At 35.9% G+C, this 15,234-nt stretch overlaps 1 protein-coding gene across 1 annotated transcript; it reads right to left on the bottom strand.

Moving 5' to 3' along the window:
* Window positions 1–926: 926 nt before the first annotated feature.
* Window positions 927–10,363, bottom strand: LOC126965596 (probable ATP-dependent RNA helicase CG8611). The gene is made up of 10 exons (XM_050809231.1): window positions 10,347–10,363; window positions 6,944–6,981; window positions 6,601–6,783; window positions 5,980–6,494; window positions 5,726–5,899; window positions 5,085–5,173; window positions 3,871–3,972; window positions 2,849–3,000; window positions 1,423–1,642; window positions 927–1,103 (listed from the first exon to the last, which is right to left on the bottom strand). Exons 1-10 carry the CDS (start codon window positions 10,361–10,363, stop codon window positions 977–979), a joined length of 1,617 nt encoding a protein of 538 aa, XP_050665188.1. The 3' UTR covers window positions 927–976.
* Between the last annotated feature and the right edge of the window lie 4,871 nt (window positions 10,364–15,234).

The raw sequence follows: 15,234 nt of genomic DNA, 5'->3' as shown, positions 1-15,234 counted from the left end.
CAGTAAAATATAAGTGGCGGTATAGACTTATATAATATTCGGCCTTCTTGCACGACGGTAGTCTCACGCGTTGCTCTTCCCCGCAACACCCCCCGCTACTTGCTGACATCTTTAGTACCCCGTCCCCGCCACCGTCTGTCACCACGTGGGACGGTCGCGCACGAAGTTCTCCGACTACCATATATGTATACTTCAATATCATCCTAATCAACTGGACCTTTCCACCACGTACCACCAAATTGTAGTATGAACTTCTTTTCGCGATGTTTCTTGACGACATGATATGGATAGCTCCCGGTAAAGCGCGTACACTTTTCTAAGAGGCCGGCAGCGCTCTTGTGATTCTTCTGGTGTTGTAGAAGATGTGGGCGGCGGTGATCACTTAACATCAACCGTACGCTTGTATTTTTTTTTATGAAAATAAGGGACGAGACGAGCAGGACCTTCAACTGATGGTAATTTATACACCCTGCCCATTACAGTGCAGTGCCGCTCAGGATTCTTGAAAAACTCCAAAAATTCTGAGCGGCACCTGCGCTCGTCACCTTGAGACATAAGATGTTAAGTCTCATTTGCCCAGTAATTTGACTAGCTACGGCCTTACTTTTCAGACCGGAACACAGTAATGCTTACACATTACTGCTTCACGGCAGAAATAGGAGTCGTTGTGGTACCCATAATCTAGCCGGCATCCAGTGCAAAGGAGCCTCGAACTGGTATCTTCCTCTTCCATAAAAAATCCTCACCAGCTAGAGGGGTAGCGTTCCTCGGCAGCGCTGTTATCGAAAGAAATTTTTAATGGACAGCCTTGCACGACTTTCCTGGACGATACTACATATCGAATCCTAAAGCCAAATAATGAGCGAACAAATATTAAAACTCAGGTTGTGTACAAAATCCGTACGTATAAAAATAAGAACAAAAAGTCTAATTTACATAATCGTTTTATTTACAATTTTTTCTGTATCGATGTCTGTTATGCCTTCTTATTATTAAAAGTATTCAGGGGCGGCAGCCCGCTGTCATACTCGCTGGCAGTATGCATGGAACTTTGCTTATTAACCAGTCTGTTTCCAAATATTTTAGACTTCATATTCGCGAATCTGAAAAAACAATTTATAATATATAGCTTATCTTTTTTATGACAATAAGGGACGAGACGAGCAGAACGTGAACGTTGTGCTCGTGTCGTACGTACCTGCAGCTAAAGCTGATGGTAGTTTAAAAAGTGTTTTATTTGAATGATGGTAATTGATACGCCTTGCCCATTACAATGCAGTGCGAATCCAACAGAGATAATCATTTAAAAATGTTTAAATACTCAATCTCAGACATTTACAATATTTTTAAACATTGTCCGCCATAGTTATAATTAATTTTTAAGCTTCACCCATCATAGTCCATTAAAACAATCGAACTTACCCAGGCCTTCTCTTCTCTTCATCTTCTTTCACGCTCAACCTGTTACTGGGTTTCTCTTTCTTTAGCTTGGGGTCAGACCTAGCCCGTTTGGCTAGAGCCGCTGGTGTTTCCCTCAACGCGAAAGCCTTAGCGGCGTGCCCCAAGTGCAGCTGCCTTGCATCCAGCCATTGGCGGACGTCCCGAGGGTAACCCGAGTAGAAACGAACCCAAGATGTGTATGCTGAAATAGTCATGACAATTACCCGTGGTGTGGGCTTTAGATGAGCTTTGGCATCAATTAACCCGCGATTATATCACTTGCACGAATACCCCAAAATCCATTCAAATTCCATTCCAAGCCCATTCAAAACCCACACCCCAAATTTCACACATTTCAATAAAAATACAAGTTCTAAAGATGTCTTTGGGAAAAGCCTTTGTCCCGCAGTGGATGTCTTCCAGCTGAAATGATGATATGGAAACAAGTTTTTTACGTTTTGCGAAATTTTGTATTTTACCAATTTTCTTTTATTATTAATTTATAATACGGTAAGACAATTACCTATGTACCTACACTGAAAATAAAATGAAAATTAACCCAAGAAAAAAAGTTACAGGCATATAAACTTTATTACACTGTGTTAACTGTAAACTTTTTCGGCCTTACAAATAAACTTGGTAAAAAGTTCTACTTGAGAGTAAACAAGAATATGAAAAATGTTGACTAGGTATATCGCTGACAATACTGTCAATACAATGATAATTCTGATGATTTCCTAATGTCAGACAGCTATACAAATAAACGCGGGAAACGTTTTACGTCCGAATAAACCAATCATTTAGCATAATGTCTATTTTACAAATAGACATATTTGCACATTCTTGAACATTCATAAAAATTTTGTATATTATTGGTTTATTCTCATGTATAACTTTATACCAAGTTTATTTGTAAGGTCGTTTGTCTTTATCTGTTATATCTATATATTCGTCCCTATCTCGCAAAACAAAAAGTTTTATGCTATGCAATAAAGCTATGGCAATATTAAAATTTTAATCCGATACATACTTATTTCTTAATAGATCACATGATTTTTTTTAACTTAAATATTGATTTTAAATCCATCAACGAGCATCAAATTGAAGGAGAAATTTATACAATATATTCGAACATGCCAAAACACGAACTTTTCTTTACGATTTTTGATAACGATCTTACACACGCGCGTACGGTCGTTCGCTCTAATTTATCGTCATAGCGCGTCAGCGCGACGTAGCTGTACGCGCGTAGCAATTCATCAGCGCTGGACTGTACGCGTTCATATATGTTTTCATAGTTACAGCTATAGCTATACTCGACCGATGTCATCGCTAAAGGTAAGTCGAGCACTAAACGCAGCCTTAAAGTCAGTGAACGTTGAACGGTTTGTAGAGGTGAGGTACCTACCTCTGCTGGCTCGTGCAAGCCACTCCTTGGAGCTGTGTGCGATGTGTTCAAGCCAGGCCTGAACCGCGATAGCTGCTCGCTGCATGGTTGGTGCTCCAGGGGCCACGGTACGCAAAGCTTCCAACACCGTGGACTCGTCTGACTGACGTAACCTACCACAGACCTTGGCTTAAGCGAGGTTTCTTTTCTCTAAGTTTTTAAGTTGAGTTGACAATGGCACACTTGAACGAGCGCTGCTTGTTGTGTCTGGTCAGTCCTGTCTTCACGGAATTTTAAACTGACTTTCACATGAAGTTTACTTGTTCGGGATTGGTGTGCGCGCGTGAATCGAGATAGTTAGTTCCGCCCAAACGCTGAAGGTCGTTGGCGTGATCTTGAGCGTAGAGGGCGGCAACGCATCTCTTGACACCTGTTGTTGAGGATGTCCATGGGCCGTCGCCTCACCACTTACCATCACGTGAATCTCGTGCGCATTTGTCCCCTCATATATATAAAAAAATTGTAAGAACATGTAGGTACACGACTCATAGAATGTTTTTATTTATTTTATTTAATAAAACTAATATTTATTATACATTACATAAGATACATAATAGATTTAAGGGTAAATGTATATATACACTTTTATAATAAAGTCCCAGCCACGAATTTAAATGTTCAATTAAAAAATGGCTCTATCGTAAATCCTACTCCACAGCTGAAGAATATCTAAGTGATCCGACAGCCTGGGACTAGATTATGATTATTTTATAGCGATAACAATGACGGTACAATATTATATATTTCATTAAAAAGAGCGCAAAAAAATAATGCTGGGAGAATTTCTGTCGCTGGTTGTTCTCTCTGAGCGCCATTTGTTTCCGAAGCGGTAGTATTATCTAGTATATTAGAAATGACATCAAAATAATTCTAAAAAAATCAATTGTGAGAAATAAATACCTATTTATTAAAGATAAATAAATATATAAAATTGCTAAATTCAGCTAAGGGCTAATATTAAAGTGGTTTAAAATGGAACCAACCTTATCCTCTTTTGTTCCAAGTGCCTCACGAACTCTCCTTCGCTGGGCAACAGAAACAATATGGCCGCTCCAACTTGGGCGCCTCGCCCGGTACGTCCAACCCTACGTTAAAGATGATAAATTGTTCATTTTTATCTCACTTTACCTTTCATATTCAAGAAAAATAGAACATTTGAATGATTTCAACAATATTTAGCGTATGAGAATATGAATGTAACTTGGGTACAATAGCTTATTCAGAAAAATACCAACACTTTTTCACTAATTATAATACGCCACACATAGAAGGAGAATATATAAAATTACATTAATCACATAATATTAACAATACAATATAATAGAATACTTTACAAATTTACAAACAAGATTATTCATAAGAAATTATTATTAAGAGATGCGTGAGCCAATATTTCAATGGAAAAAATCGAATGACATTCAAGAATTTAGTTAGCTTAGCTTAACACGCACACTAAAGTAATAAACCTGCCCTGTTTTCATCGGTTGTCCAGGAAGCAAGAGGCTCTGTCTAGACGTATAAATTATCGAAGAAATATAAAAGTATTATGCAGGCACTATATCAATGATTATAGATATATAGATATATATAGTATAGCCATATAAAGTAATAAAACAAAATCAATAATTAAAATTTATAGGGTATAAAAAAAATGGATGACGACCGATTCTCAAACCTACCAAATATATCGTACATAAAATTTATCATACACAATAATTATTATATTCGTATGCCATCTTGTGTTGCACTTGCATGACCCTATTGAGGATCTGTGGAAGGAACAGAATAATATAAAAATCGCAATAGAAAAATAGGTATTGATCCTAGATGGGTTTAAATTTGAAGTTGTGTGTATTTTTTTAATGTGGAATCATAATAAAATAAAAATAAAAAAAATTAAAACCCTTAACATTTATGGGTATGAAAAATAGATGTTGAACGATTCGCAGACATACCCGATATGCACACTAAATTTCATACAAATGGGTTCAACCGTTTCGGAGGATTTTGGTAACAAGCAACGGGACACTAGAATTTTATATATAAGATAATCGGCAACTACATCCTTAACACCAGAACAAAGTGTACAACTGCACTGCTGTCTCGCGACCAATAGGCATACTGCGCTTATATTATTGTATTAGCTTCCTAAAAAACCACATACGCAAAGCCACAAGAATATAACAGTATTACGAACCTGTGTACATAATCAGTTGCAGAAGCAGGTGCACAGAACTGCAACACCAAATCCACGCGAGGCACATCCAATCCCCTCGCCGCTACATCCTGAAGAAACTAACTCTCTCAAATACCGTTCATTTTATTCAAGAAAAATACTTCAAGGTTTAATTCAAATACAATACAATGAAACAATAGTTTATTCACTTAGGTCAAAAAATTAACACTTTAAAAGACACACTATGTTGTTGTTGCATGCATATATATATATATATATTATATGGTGATACTATATATATATAGTATCACCATAAACCTGAGAGTAAATTTTGTTTTGTGTGTGTGAGCTAGTGGTTTATAATGAAAATACTAGTTTCTTTCTTGAAATTGACATGTCGTAAACAGTCGTTTTTTTCACCACATGTCAATCAAAATTGATTACAGTAACAACAGATCCGCTTTCCTTTTCTATCTTTCTTTATCTCTGTTACAGATGTTCTCTCTCACATCGGTGTATGGCATAGGTCTACCTACGGTTTTACCGTTCCCAATAACATCTTTGAGTTTATATGAGAAGGCAAGATTGAGAGAGCTACCGGGATAATGATCTGAAATTCAAGCCTAATTTAAGCTAATAAATAGTATCTATACTATAGTTACCGTACAAATGAGCAACCCTCTCTTGGCCAATCGAAACTGTTTGAAAACTTCCATCCGTTGCTCATGCGGCATTGAGCCGTGTAAGCTGAACACATCTAGATCTACTGGGACCAGTCCACCTTCGCCTGGGGTGTTAAAATCCATCTCAAATTCAGAACCTGAATCAGATTCATCCTGTATGAAAATCAAAATTTCTGTTTCAATACTTTTACCTTAACCATATAGTTATAGATGGTAATAGTTAAGATGGTTACCTCGTCGTCATTCGTTTTAGCCTTTGAATTCTTCTTTTTATTATTATCTTTTCTTTTTTTTCCCTTTACATCTTTCCCAGTTAAAACTGTTTCAATTAATTCAGAAAAATAGTCCACCATTTCCAATGTTGCCATGAAGACAATCATTTTACCACCCTTCTTATTTAATATACAGTGTTGGACAATTTGAGAACAAAGTGAAACTAGTCTTAACTTCATTGGGATCACAACAAAAATTTGATTGACTGTTGCTGGCAAGACAAGTTCATCTTCAACTATTGCTGTTTTAAGGGCACTCTCAAACATATTTGTCTTAGGTGCTTGCACTTCTTCTTCTTCTGGCTTTTGTTCAGTTTTATTACTTTCAATTTCTTTTTGGACTTTAAAATATTCATAGTCTGAATCACTATCACTTTCATCTGCAGTAGCTACTTTGCTATTGTTATTTTTAGTTACACTAACTGCAGCCTTTTCAGTAAATTTAGCGGTGCCTACTCCAGTAAACTTTTTTAAAGCTAGTAAAACAAAAAACATAATATAATATAAAGAATATCCATATACATTTATTAACATTAAGTAATACAATATGTTGATATAAATCTAGTTTATTCCAATTATTACCTCCCAAATGTTTACTTTCAGAATCAGATTCTTCTTGACTTGGTTCAGATTCTTCTTGACTTGTTGTAGATTCATTCTGAGTGCTTTCATTATGTTTGGTGGCAATAACTTGTTCTTTAATATTATTCTCTTTGAGTTTGTTTTGATTTTTGGGATTCTCTTCTACTATATTTTTTAACGAATCTGCAACAAGAGCTTTCCCTTCAGAAGTATCTACAAAAACAGGGTCATTCATTGTAATCCCAGCCAAATTTTGAACTGCCTACACACAAAAGATAAACAATATCATTAATACAAATTAAAAAGATGTGAAACCTAAGTATTTGTTGAAATATAACATCACCTTTGTTAGAGTTGCTGATAGCAAAATAGTCTGCCTTTCTTTAGATAGAAATATTTCTGTTAGTGGATATTTTATTTTTGTCTCTTCTGTTTCTGCTTCATCTTTCTGCACTTCAATGTCTTCAGTAACCTTTTTATTCATATTTTGTTTTACTAAAGCAATAGGGTCATATGTGGCGGCTTTTTTGTGATCTTCAATAGCTTTCACAATAGCTGCTACATCTTTTTCATAACCCATATCTAGTAATCTGTCTGCTTCATCTAATATCAAACATCTAAAATAAATCGAGATAGCATTCATAATATTGGCACTTACAATACAAAATATCATATATATTTGCCCATTTGCTCCATATGTGACTCATCAGTTACTAACATCAATATAAACCGAAATTAGGTTCAAATTCCAGATGGCGACTCAATACGTATATTCCACGATCAAGTGTATTGTTGTCACTGTAGTCATAACTATACATAAATAATACCCATGCTTCCCGGGGCATAAAAATACTAGGGAAGTCCCAGGCCCAGAGTGTCGTAAGAAGTGACTAAGAGTGTTTACCAGTGGGAGGTTTCTTTGCACAGGATGCCGGCTAGATTATGGGTACGACAAATAAGGTCTTGTGTAAGCATTATTATGTTTCGGTCTGAAAGGCGCCGTAGCTAGTGAAATTATATCTTAACAATTTGAATTTGAACTTATATCTCAAGGTAACGAGAGCAATTGTAGTGTCGCTCACAATTTTTGGATTTTTCGAGAATCCTGAGAGGCACTGCATTGTAATGGGCAGGGCGTATCAATTACCATCAGCTGAACGTCCTACTAATCTCGTCCCTTACTGTTATTTAAAAAAGAAGATAAAAATACTTTGTATGGAAGAAGAGGTCGAATGGGCTTACATGCCACCTGATGTTATGTTATTCACCATCCAGGTTCTCATGTAACACACAGGAGCGTTGTCGCCCTTCAGGAAGGTGTACACTTTATCAAGATTATGTATTGGATGCCCTTCTAAAATACTGACATTAAATTCTTACTTAAAAACATTTGCAGAGCTTCACTGAAACTGAAATACACATCCCACAGAAATTGTAAGTGAGGTTTAAAAGCCCGGATGGAGTAGAATATATTGCATATGACTTAGTGTTAACTGATAAAATAAAATATATGCAAAACAAATTCAATTTGAATTATTAACAGAATTGAGATTTTACTATTTTTTATTGATTGGAGGTTCAGAATATTTTTTATGTAGCACAGTACCTAATTTTAAGTACCTAAATCAGAAATGGGAACAATATAAATATTATGTATATGTATACAATGGTGATTAATGAGCAAGGACCTTAACAATTGACATATTATACAATATACAAATTTCACTTACCCTGTTTTAGCAAAATTTAATGAGTGTGTGTGCCTAAGGTGATCATTAATTCTTCCAGGTGTACCAACTAATATGCTCAAGCCTTTTCTTAATCTTGCCTTCTCTGCTTTTCTTTTTTGACCTCCACTAAGCAAGCCAGGTACAATCCAAATAAATGGCTAAAAATGTCATGTAAAGTAATATGTACAATTCAAACTATTGAGGCTTATTAGATACAGCTAACTTATAGACAGACAGATGGATATACAGTTGAGTATTTGAAATATGATTCTGTTAATAACCTTTGGACATTGGTAAATATAAGTTACAATTTTGTTTTTCCAGGAACAATTTAATGAAATCAATAATACATTAAGGCTGGGTCGAACCAACTAATAAACCAATAACAAACATGTTAGAGTACCGGATAAGCAAAAAATACCATAAAAAGATGTCATAACTTTAACTGTTAACCATAACAGTCAAATGTTTGCCAGTTAAAGCTATTATTAATGTTCAATAGCTAAATATCGACCTGTCAAAAGATTCAAATAAATATTTGATATTGACTTAATATTTCACTTTTTAACTTTAACCATACCAAGGAACATGATCGTTTTTGCAGTCCATGTTAAAGTCAGTGTTACTGTAAACATTACACATTTTGGCTTAAACCTTAACCATAACAGCTAATATGATGCAATCAGCCTAAATAATTAATTCACAAAAATTTGTTGTGCATATAGTGTCAAGTTTTACCAACCTTTACAAGTTTCACAAAAAGTTCATATGTCTGCACGGCAAGCTCCCGAGTTGGCACAACAACTACAACACTCACTCCGTCATGCCTATTTATTTTTGGTCGTATTGCTTGTAATCCTTCAATTATTGGTAAAGCATAAGCCAATGTCTTTCCTGAACCTGTTTGGGATCTATAGATTATGATTTAATTGTGATGAACAGTTATATGTAATGTAATGTCAGACTTTTTTTATATTAAGAACCATAAACGATAGTGAAGCAGATTATTAATAAAAAAAAGGGACTAGTGTATTAGACAATTTCCGGCTTACAAATTGGCATAAAGTTATACCTGAGAAGTTTTTCAAATGTCAAGTAGCCTTGCAAAATAAATGTGTGGGACATGTAATATGTCCAAATAAATCAATTGTAAGCAAAATGCTGAGAATAACTCAGGCATAACCTTATGCCAATTTTATATGTAAGGCTATTAAAGTTAATCTTTTTTTTACTATACAAAATAATATATAAAATTGTATTATTTTGTTGGATACAATTACTAATTGTGACAATAATCATAACCATCATGTTCATGAAGCATTTTTACACAAACAATGAATTCAAAATATAATAAAATAAAATTCTTAATTGGTTTTAACATATTCTCCTTTAACAGATAATGGCCTCCTTTTAAGCATATAAGGGATGCTTGTGCTAGGAGGCTCTGCTCTTTCTTTCATATCTATAAATGTAATCAGTTATTTGAGAATGAAACATGTAGCCACACACAATTATTGCTAATTATTACAGTAATTTTTATTATAAGATGCATTTGTGATTGTTATATTATATATTATATTGCTTGATTAATAATAAAATACTTGCACCTAGCTCATGAGGTTATTGATATTACTTCTGATCACTGTTTTCTTAAATGGTCTAATAACAAAGACATACCTTTTTTTTTAATATAAGAGGAGCAAATTATTTTTTACAAATATTTATAGTATAATAGACAAGAGGCTTACATGATGAGAAGTGAAAACCAACCTACCTGAGATTTATAGATGTGTTACCAGCATATAGAGTGGGAGTATGGTCTAAAGTTGAAGGTCCCTAAGCTGTATCATAACAGGAATACTGTAGCCAGCTGATTGATTCCAGGCAGTGTGAGGCAAAACTGATTGATGTGGAACACCAGACATAAACATGATGAGGAACATCCAAATCATCATCAAGTGAATCAAATAAATCTAAAGAGGCCCTCACTTAAATGTTTGGTTAAGCTTTAATTACCTCCTACAGAATGACATAGTGTGCAAGGAATTGTCTTAAGAGAAGGTTGGAAATTTTATATTTTTTATATTTATAATATAGTCAATGGAAGTAACAATTACTTCCATTTCTTAATATTAATTATTTAAATAAGAAACCTGTAATTGCAAGGAATTAATACATATCTTTCATGATTAGGTATGATATTAACTGAATTTTATATATTTTGCAGATATTCTTATTCTAAGAATTTTTTTCTACACAATATAGCTTTTGATATAAAAGTGATAATAATATTAATACCTTATTAAAACATCTCTTCCTTGTAATATTACTGGTATAGCCTTTTGTTGTACTGTCATTAGCTCTGTCAGATTCATATTTTGTTTTAGATTAGCTATGCTGTGTGGGTGAAGATTCAAATCAGCAAAAAATTTACCAGCGAATACTTTTTCGACCACAGGTCTTACAGCCCTCTGACCTATCCTAGGGACATCTGGATTATTCTTAAATAACGATGATATCCAACCACCACTTCTTTGCTTTTGATTAACAATCATATCATCTGTCACATCTTGGTAGTTTTTCCCGTGAAACTTGCCTTTATTTTCACTGAGATCGCGTAAGCTTGTTTCGACATCATCGCTTTTGTTTGCTGCGGTATCTGTGACCTTAGAAACCTTTGATTTGGGCTCTCCTGTGTATCTTTCTGTGAATTTCTTTGATATAGCATTCTGCGGTCGCTTTCGTGCTACTATATTTCCGGTTATGTTTGGTTTTGATACAAATTTATAATCAATTACAGATTTGTTCAATGGACGATTCTTTACTGTATTTTTCTGCAACAAATTTATTAAATAAGAAATAATAACAACAATTAATAATTCCAAAACACTAAGAGAATAATATATACTTTTTTAGCTGATGTTATGTTTATTTGCAAATCTTCCATTTTCTCTTAATAAATCTACAACTTCTGTAAGCATAAACTCCACACCTCACAATAAAAATTAAACTTAAATATTAAACATTAGGTTAGCACCACGTGAGCCACACTTGGTTTTGTTTACAATTTTACTGACTTTGACAAGTAACAGCACTAAGTTTATTGTCAATGAGAACCACAGATGAGAAAACGTTTTACGTACGGGGTACGCACACGTTTGTTGACAGAATTGCTTACATTTTGATATAGGTTCAACCATAGAATAAATAACGCTCAGAACGATAGTTTCATTCATAGTTCCTGTCAATATAGAAGAAACATTATAATTAATTATTGTTGGAACAATTTTTGAAGTGCAAGTAAAGGAGTTCTTTAGAATCGTTGTTTTTTGAAACTCGATGAAACGAAAAAACGAGACGATAGAGTCGCCTTTCCCAGCTATATCCGAAGTTCTCGAGGGTGCAGAGAACAAATTTGTGATAATTTTTGAAATCCAAGATGGCCCCCGTGCAAAATTATGATTTCAACAATATGGATATCGTATCCAAGGTTCTTGAGGGTGCAGACAACGTATTTGGGAACATTTTACAAATCCAAGATGGCCGCCGCGCACGTTTACGATTTTCGTTCCATGTGGCACAACAATTTCCGAAAGATGCCTATAAGTTGTTTTGCATTAGGGTTCTCATTATAACTACCACGAATACGTATAGCCCGAAAATAATATTTCAAAAATGATCCCAGATTCGTTCTCTGCACCCTCCAGAACATTGGATACGATATCCATATTGTTGAAATCATAATTTTGCACGGCGGCCATCTTGGATTTCAAAAATGATCTCAAATTCATTGTTTGCACCCTCGAGAACCTCGGATACCATGTCCATATTGTTGAAATCATATTTGCGCGGCGGCCATCTTGGATTTAAAAAAAAAACAAAATAGCGCGTAACCGTAAATCGTGACGTTTTGCTATAAAATTTCTCTCATACGTCGATAAAGAAGTTTCACTTCAAAAACATACCGACGTTTTGAGAACCTCCTCCTTTTATGAAGTCGGTTAAAAGAGTGGCCGTTAATGTTCTCACGAGCTCAACTTTTTCCGAACATATTTATTCAGTAATTTAAAAGAAATATTTATAGTGACTATTCAAAGCGCTTAGTTTAACCCTAATTGAATATAAAATTATTTGACTTTGAATACTTATAACATCTTGTGGTGTTATACATTATAGCCTCTAATCAATATCTACCTATAAACACAAAAAGCTATCCCAGCGGAGGAACCCCGGAATCATCCCAGCGGAATCATACTAATAATGTTCATTCTATCTAAATATTCAATAATCATAAGTGAGACTAAAGTGCATTTTATAATCAATAAAATATTTCATTTTTGTGTAACCTTTAGTAATATTATCAAATGAATATACATAAAATTTAAGTAATAACCTAAGCTTTTCTCAAGTTAAACTATTTCAATATTAGTTCAACTTAGATTAGTTTTAGTTGATGTTATAAAGGCTTTGCTTGAATTCAATAGGTAATTTTATCCCCGCTTAAGTTTTTGTTAATCCCTTGTTTTTAATAATTGATAACACACAAAGCATCAACAAACAAATATTATTTATCACAACGTACTCAACCCCTGTCCGAATGTAAACTCTTATTGCTGTATTTGTCGGCACGTGCGGCCACGTGCCAATTGAGAACTTTTCGCTATTAATCTAATATCCCACAAAGCTGTAAAAATTATGCCGTATTATATCAACAACTATACACCCTGATGAGATGCATTACGCATTTTACATGTAGATCATACTGATACTAAATAATACCTTACAATATCGATATTTTTTTTTATTAGAGAGGGGGCAAACGGGCAAGAGGCTCACGGGATTGGGAGAGGTGAGGCAACCGCCCATGGACATCCGCAACAACAGTTGTGTCAAGAAATGCGTTGCCGGCCTTTAAGGTGGGAGTATGCTTTTTTTTGAAGGTCGTATCTGTTCGGGAAGACCGCTGCCGGTAGTTGATTCCACAAAGTGGCTGTGCGAGGCAAGAAATTTCGAACAAAACGCGCGCATGTGGAATGCAAGACGTCTACGTGATGCGGATGGTCGTTTGCACGTAATGTCCGGTGGTGGAATTCGGCCGCTGGAATCAACCCGAACAGCTCCTCTGAGCACTCCCCGTGATAAATGCGGTAGAAGATGCAGAGAGAACCCACATCTCTACGGAGATGACTTGATCGTCGATGATTCGAGTCGCTCTTCGTTGTATGCGGTCTAATGGAACAAGCTGGTACTGGGGAGCACCCGCCCAGAGGTGAGAACAGTACTCCATGTGAGACCGAATTCGCGCCTCATAAAGTTGCAGGCGGTGGCTTATAGTGAAGTACTGTCTCGCCTTAGTGAATACACCAAGCTTTTTTTGGGGCAGTTTGGCCGTCTCTTCCAAGTGACCTCGGAACTGAACGTCACTCGATATATCGACGCCAAGTATGCAAATACAGGCTGTGGTAGTTAGAGCAGTGGAATCGAATCGAGGGGATACGACAAAGGGAGACTTTTTAGTGGTGAACGCACAAACTTGTGTCTTCTTGGGGTTGAATTGGACTAAATTTTGTCGGCCCCATTCCGAGACTTTGCAAAGCATAGTCTCGATTTCAGACACAAGTTTGTTCCGGTTCTCGTCTCTCCCTTCGACTCACCGCTTGCGCCCATTTATGGGTGAGGTATGCAAGAAGATCACCAGCTGAGCGACCTGAGCGAGCTGAGACCTCCTATCCTAAGAGCTGGCGGTTGATGATCGACTCCATTACTTTGGAGAAAATGGAGGTAATAGCAATGGGGCGGTAGTTGGACGGATCTGAGCGTAAACCTTTCTTAGGGATCGGGTGAACTAAAGCCGCCTTCCATAATTTCGGGACTACGCCTGATGAGTAGGAGAGCCGGAAAAGACGGGTAAGGACCGGCGCCAGTTCCGGAGCACATGTCCGCAGCACTATCGGGGGAATGCCATTGGGCCCGCTCGATTTGTGAATGTCCAAGGTGAGAAGCGTCTTAAGCACGGCGCCATGCCGGATTTTTACCTCCGGCTCGCACCGCGGAATATGCGGTGGTGGTGCACCTTGGTCATCCAGATCCAGATCCTCTCTTCTTCTTCGTCGGATTACTCTTATAATAATAATAATAATAATAATAATAATAATAATAATAATAATAATAATAATAATAATAATAATAATAATAATAATAATAATAATAATAATAATAATAATAATAATAATAATAATAATAATAATAATAATAATAATAATAATAATAATAATAATAATAATAATAATAATAATAATAATAATAATAATAATAATAATAATAATAATAATAATAATAATTTATTTCTCTTAAAATCATAGTTTACAGCAGCTAGTGGCCGGAGTCACCTTTTAAGCAAATAATGCCTGTACCAAATAATACTCTTGACAGAGCAGTCGTGGTCACGTCGAACGACGAACGATTCTACGCCAGTTATCCCTGGCTATTGCTTCTCTGGCACATGCGTTGAGGGGAGTATTGGTTAAGGCTTTGATCTGGTCTGTCCAGCGCATAGGGGAGCGTCCTCTTGACCTACTGCCGTTGACCCTTCCCTGAACAACAAGTCTCTCTATGGCATGCTCTCCACGTCGCGTGATATGTCCGAAGTATCTGAGGATACGGGCTCTGACTATAGATGAAAGCCTTTCTTTCACCTTGAGCTCTTCAAGTATCGAGACGTTTGTGCGGCGTTGTGTCCAAGATACTCGTAGCATTCGTCTCCAACACCACATTTCTAGTGCGTCAATCCTTTGTCTCTCTCGTTCTTTGACTGTCCATGTTTCGGCACCATATAGTAGTATGGGAAACACTAGAGATCTTACTAACTGAACTTTAGTAGCTTTGGTGATATTCCTGACCCGCC

Source organism: Leptidea sinapis, chromosome 8 (assembly GCF_905404315.1).
Source record: "Leptidea sinapis chromosome 8, ilLepSina1.1, whole genome shotgun sequence".
Taxonomy (NCBI): domain Eukaryota; kingdom Metazoa; phylum Arthropoda; class Insecta; order Lepidoptera; family Pieridae; genus Leptidea; species Leptidea sinapis.
This window is presented reverse-complemented; position numbering and strand designations above follow the sequence as displayed.

Bases quoted from the DNA above. Each gene is read 5' to 3' on its own strand.
- LOC126965596 (XM_050809231.1), bottom strand. The intron at 3,973-5,084 runs GTTCGTAATACT...TCTTTAACGTAG, and splicing joins GCAACTGATTATGTACACAG to GGTTGGACGTACCGGGCGAG. The intron at 3,001-3,870 runs GTTGGTTCCATT...GGTCTGTGGTAG, and splicing joins TTGGAACAAAAGAGGATAAG to GTTACGTCAGTCAGACGAGT.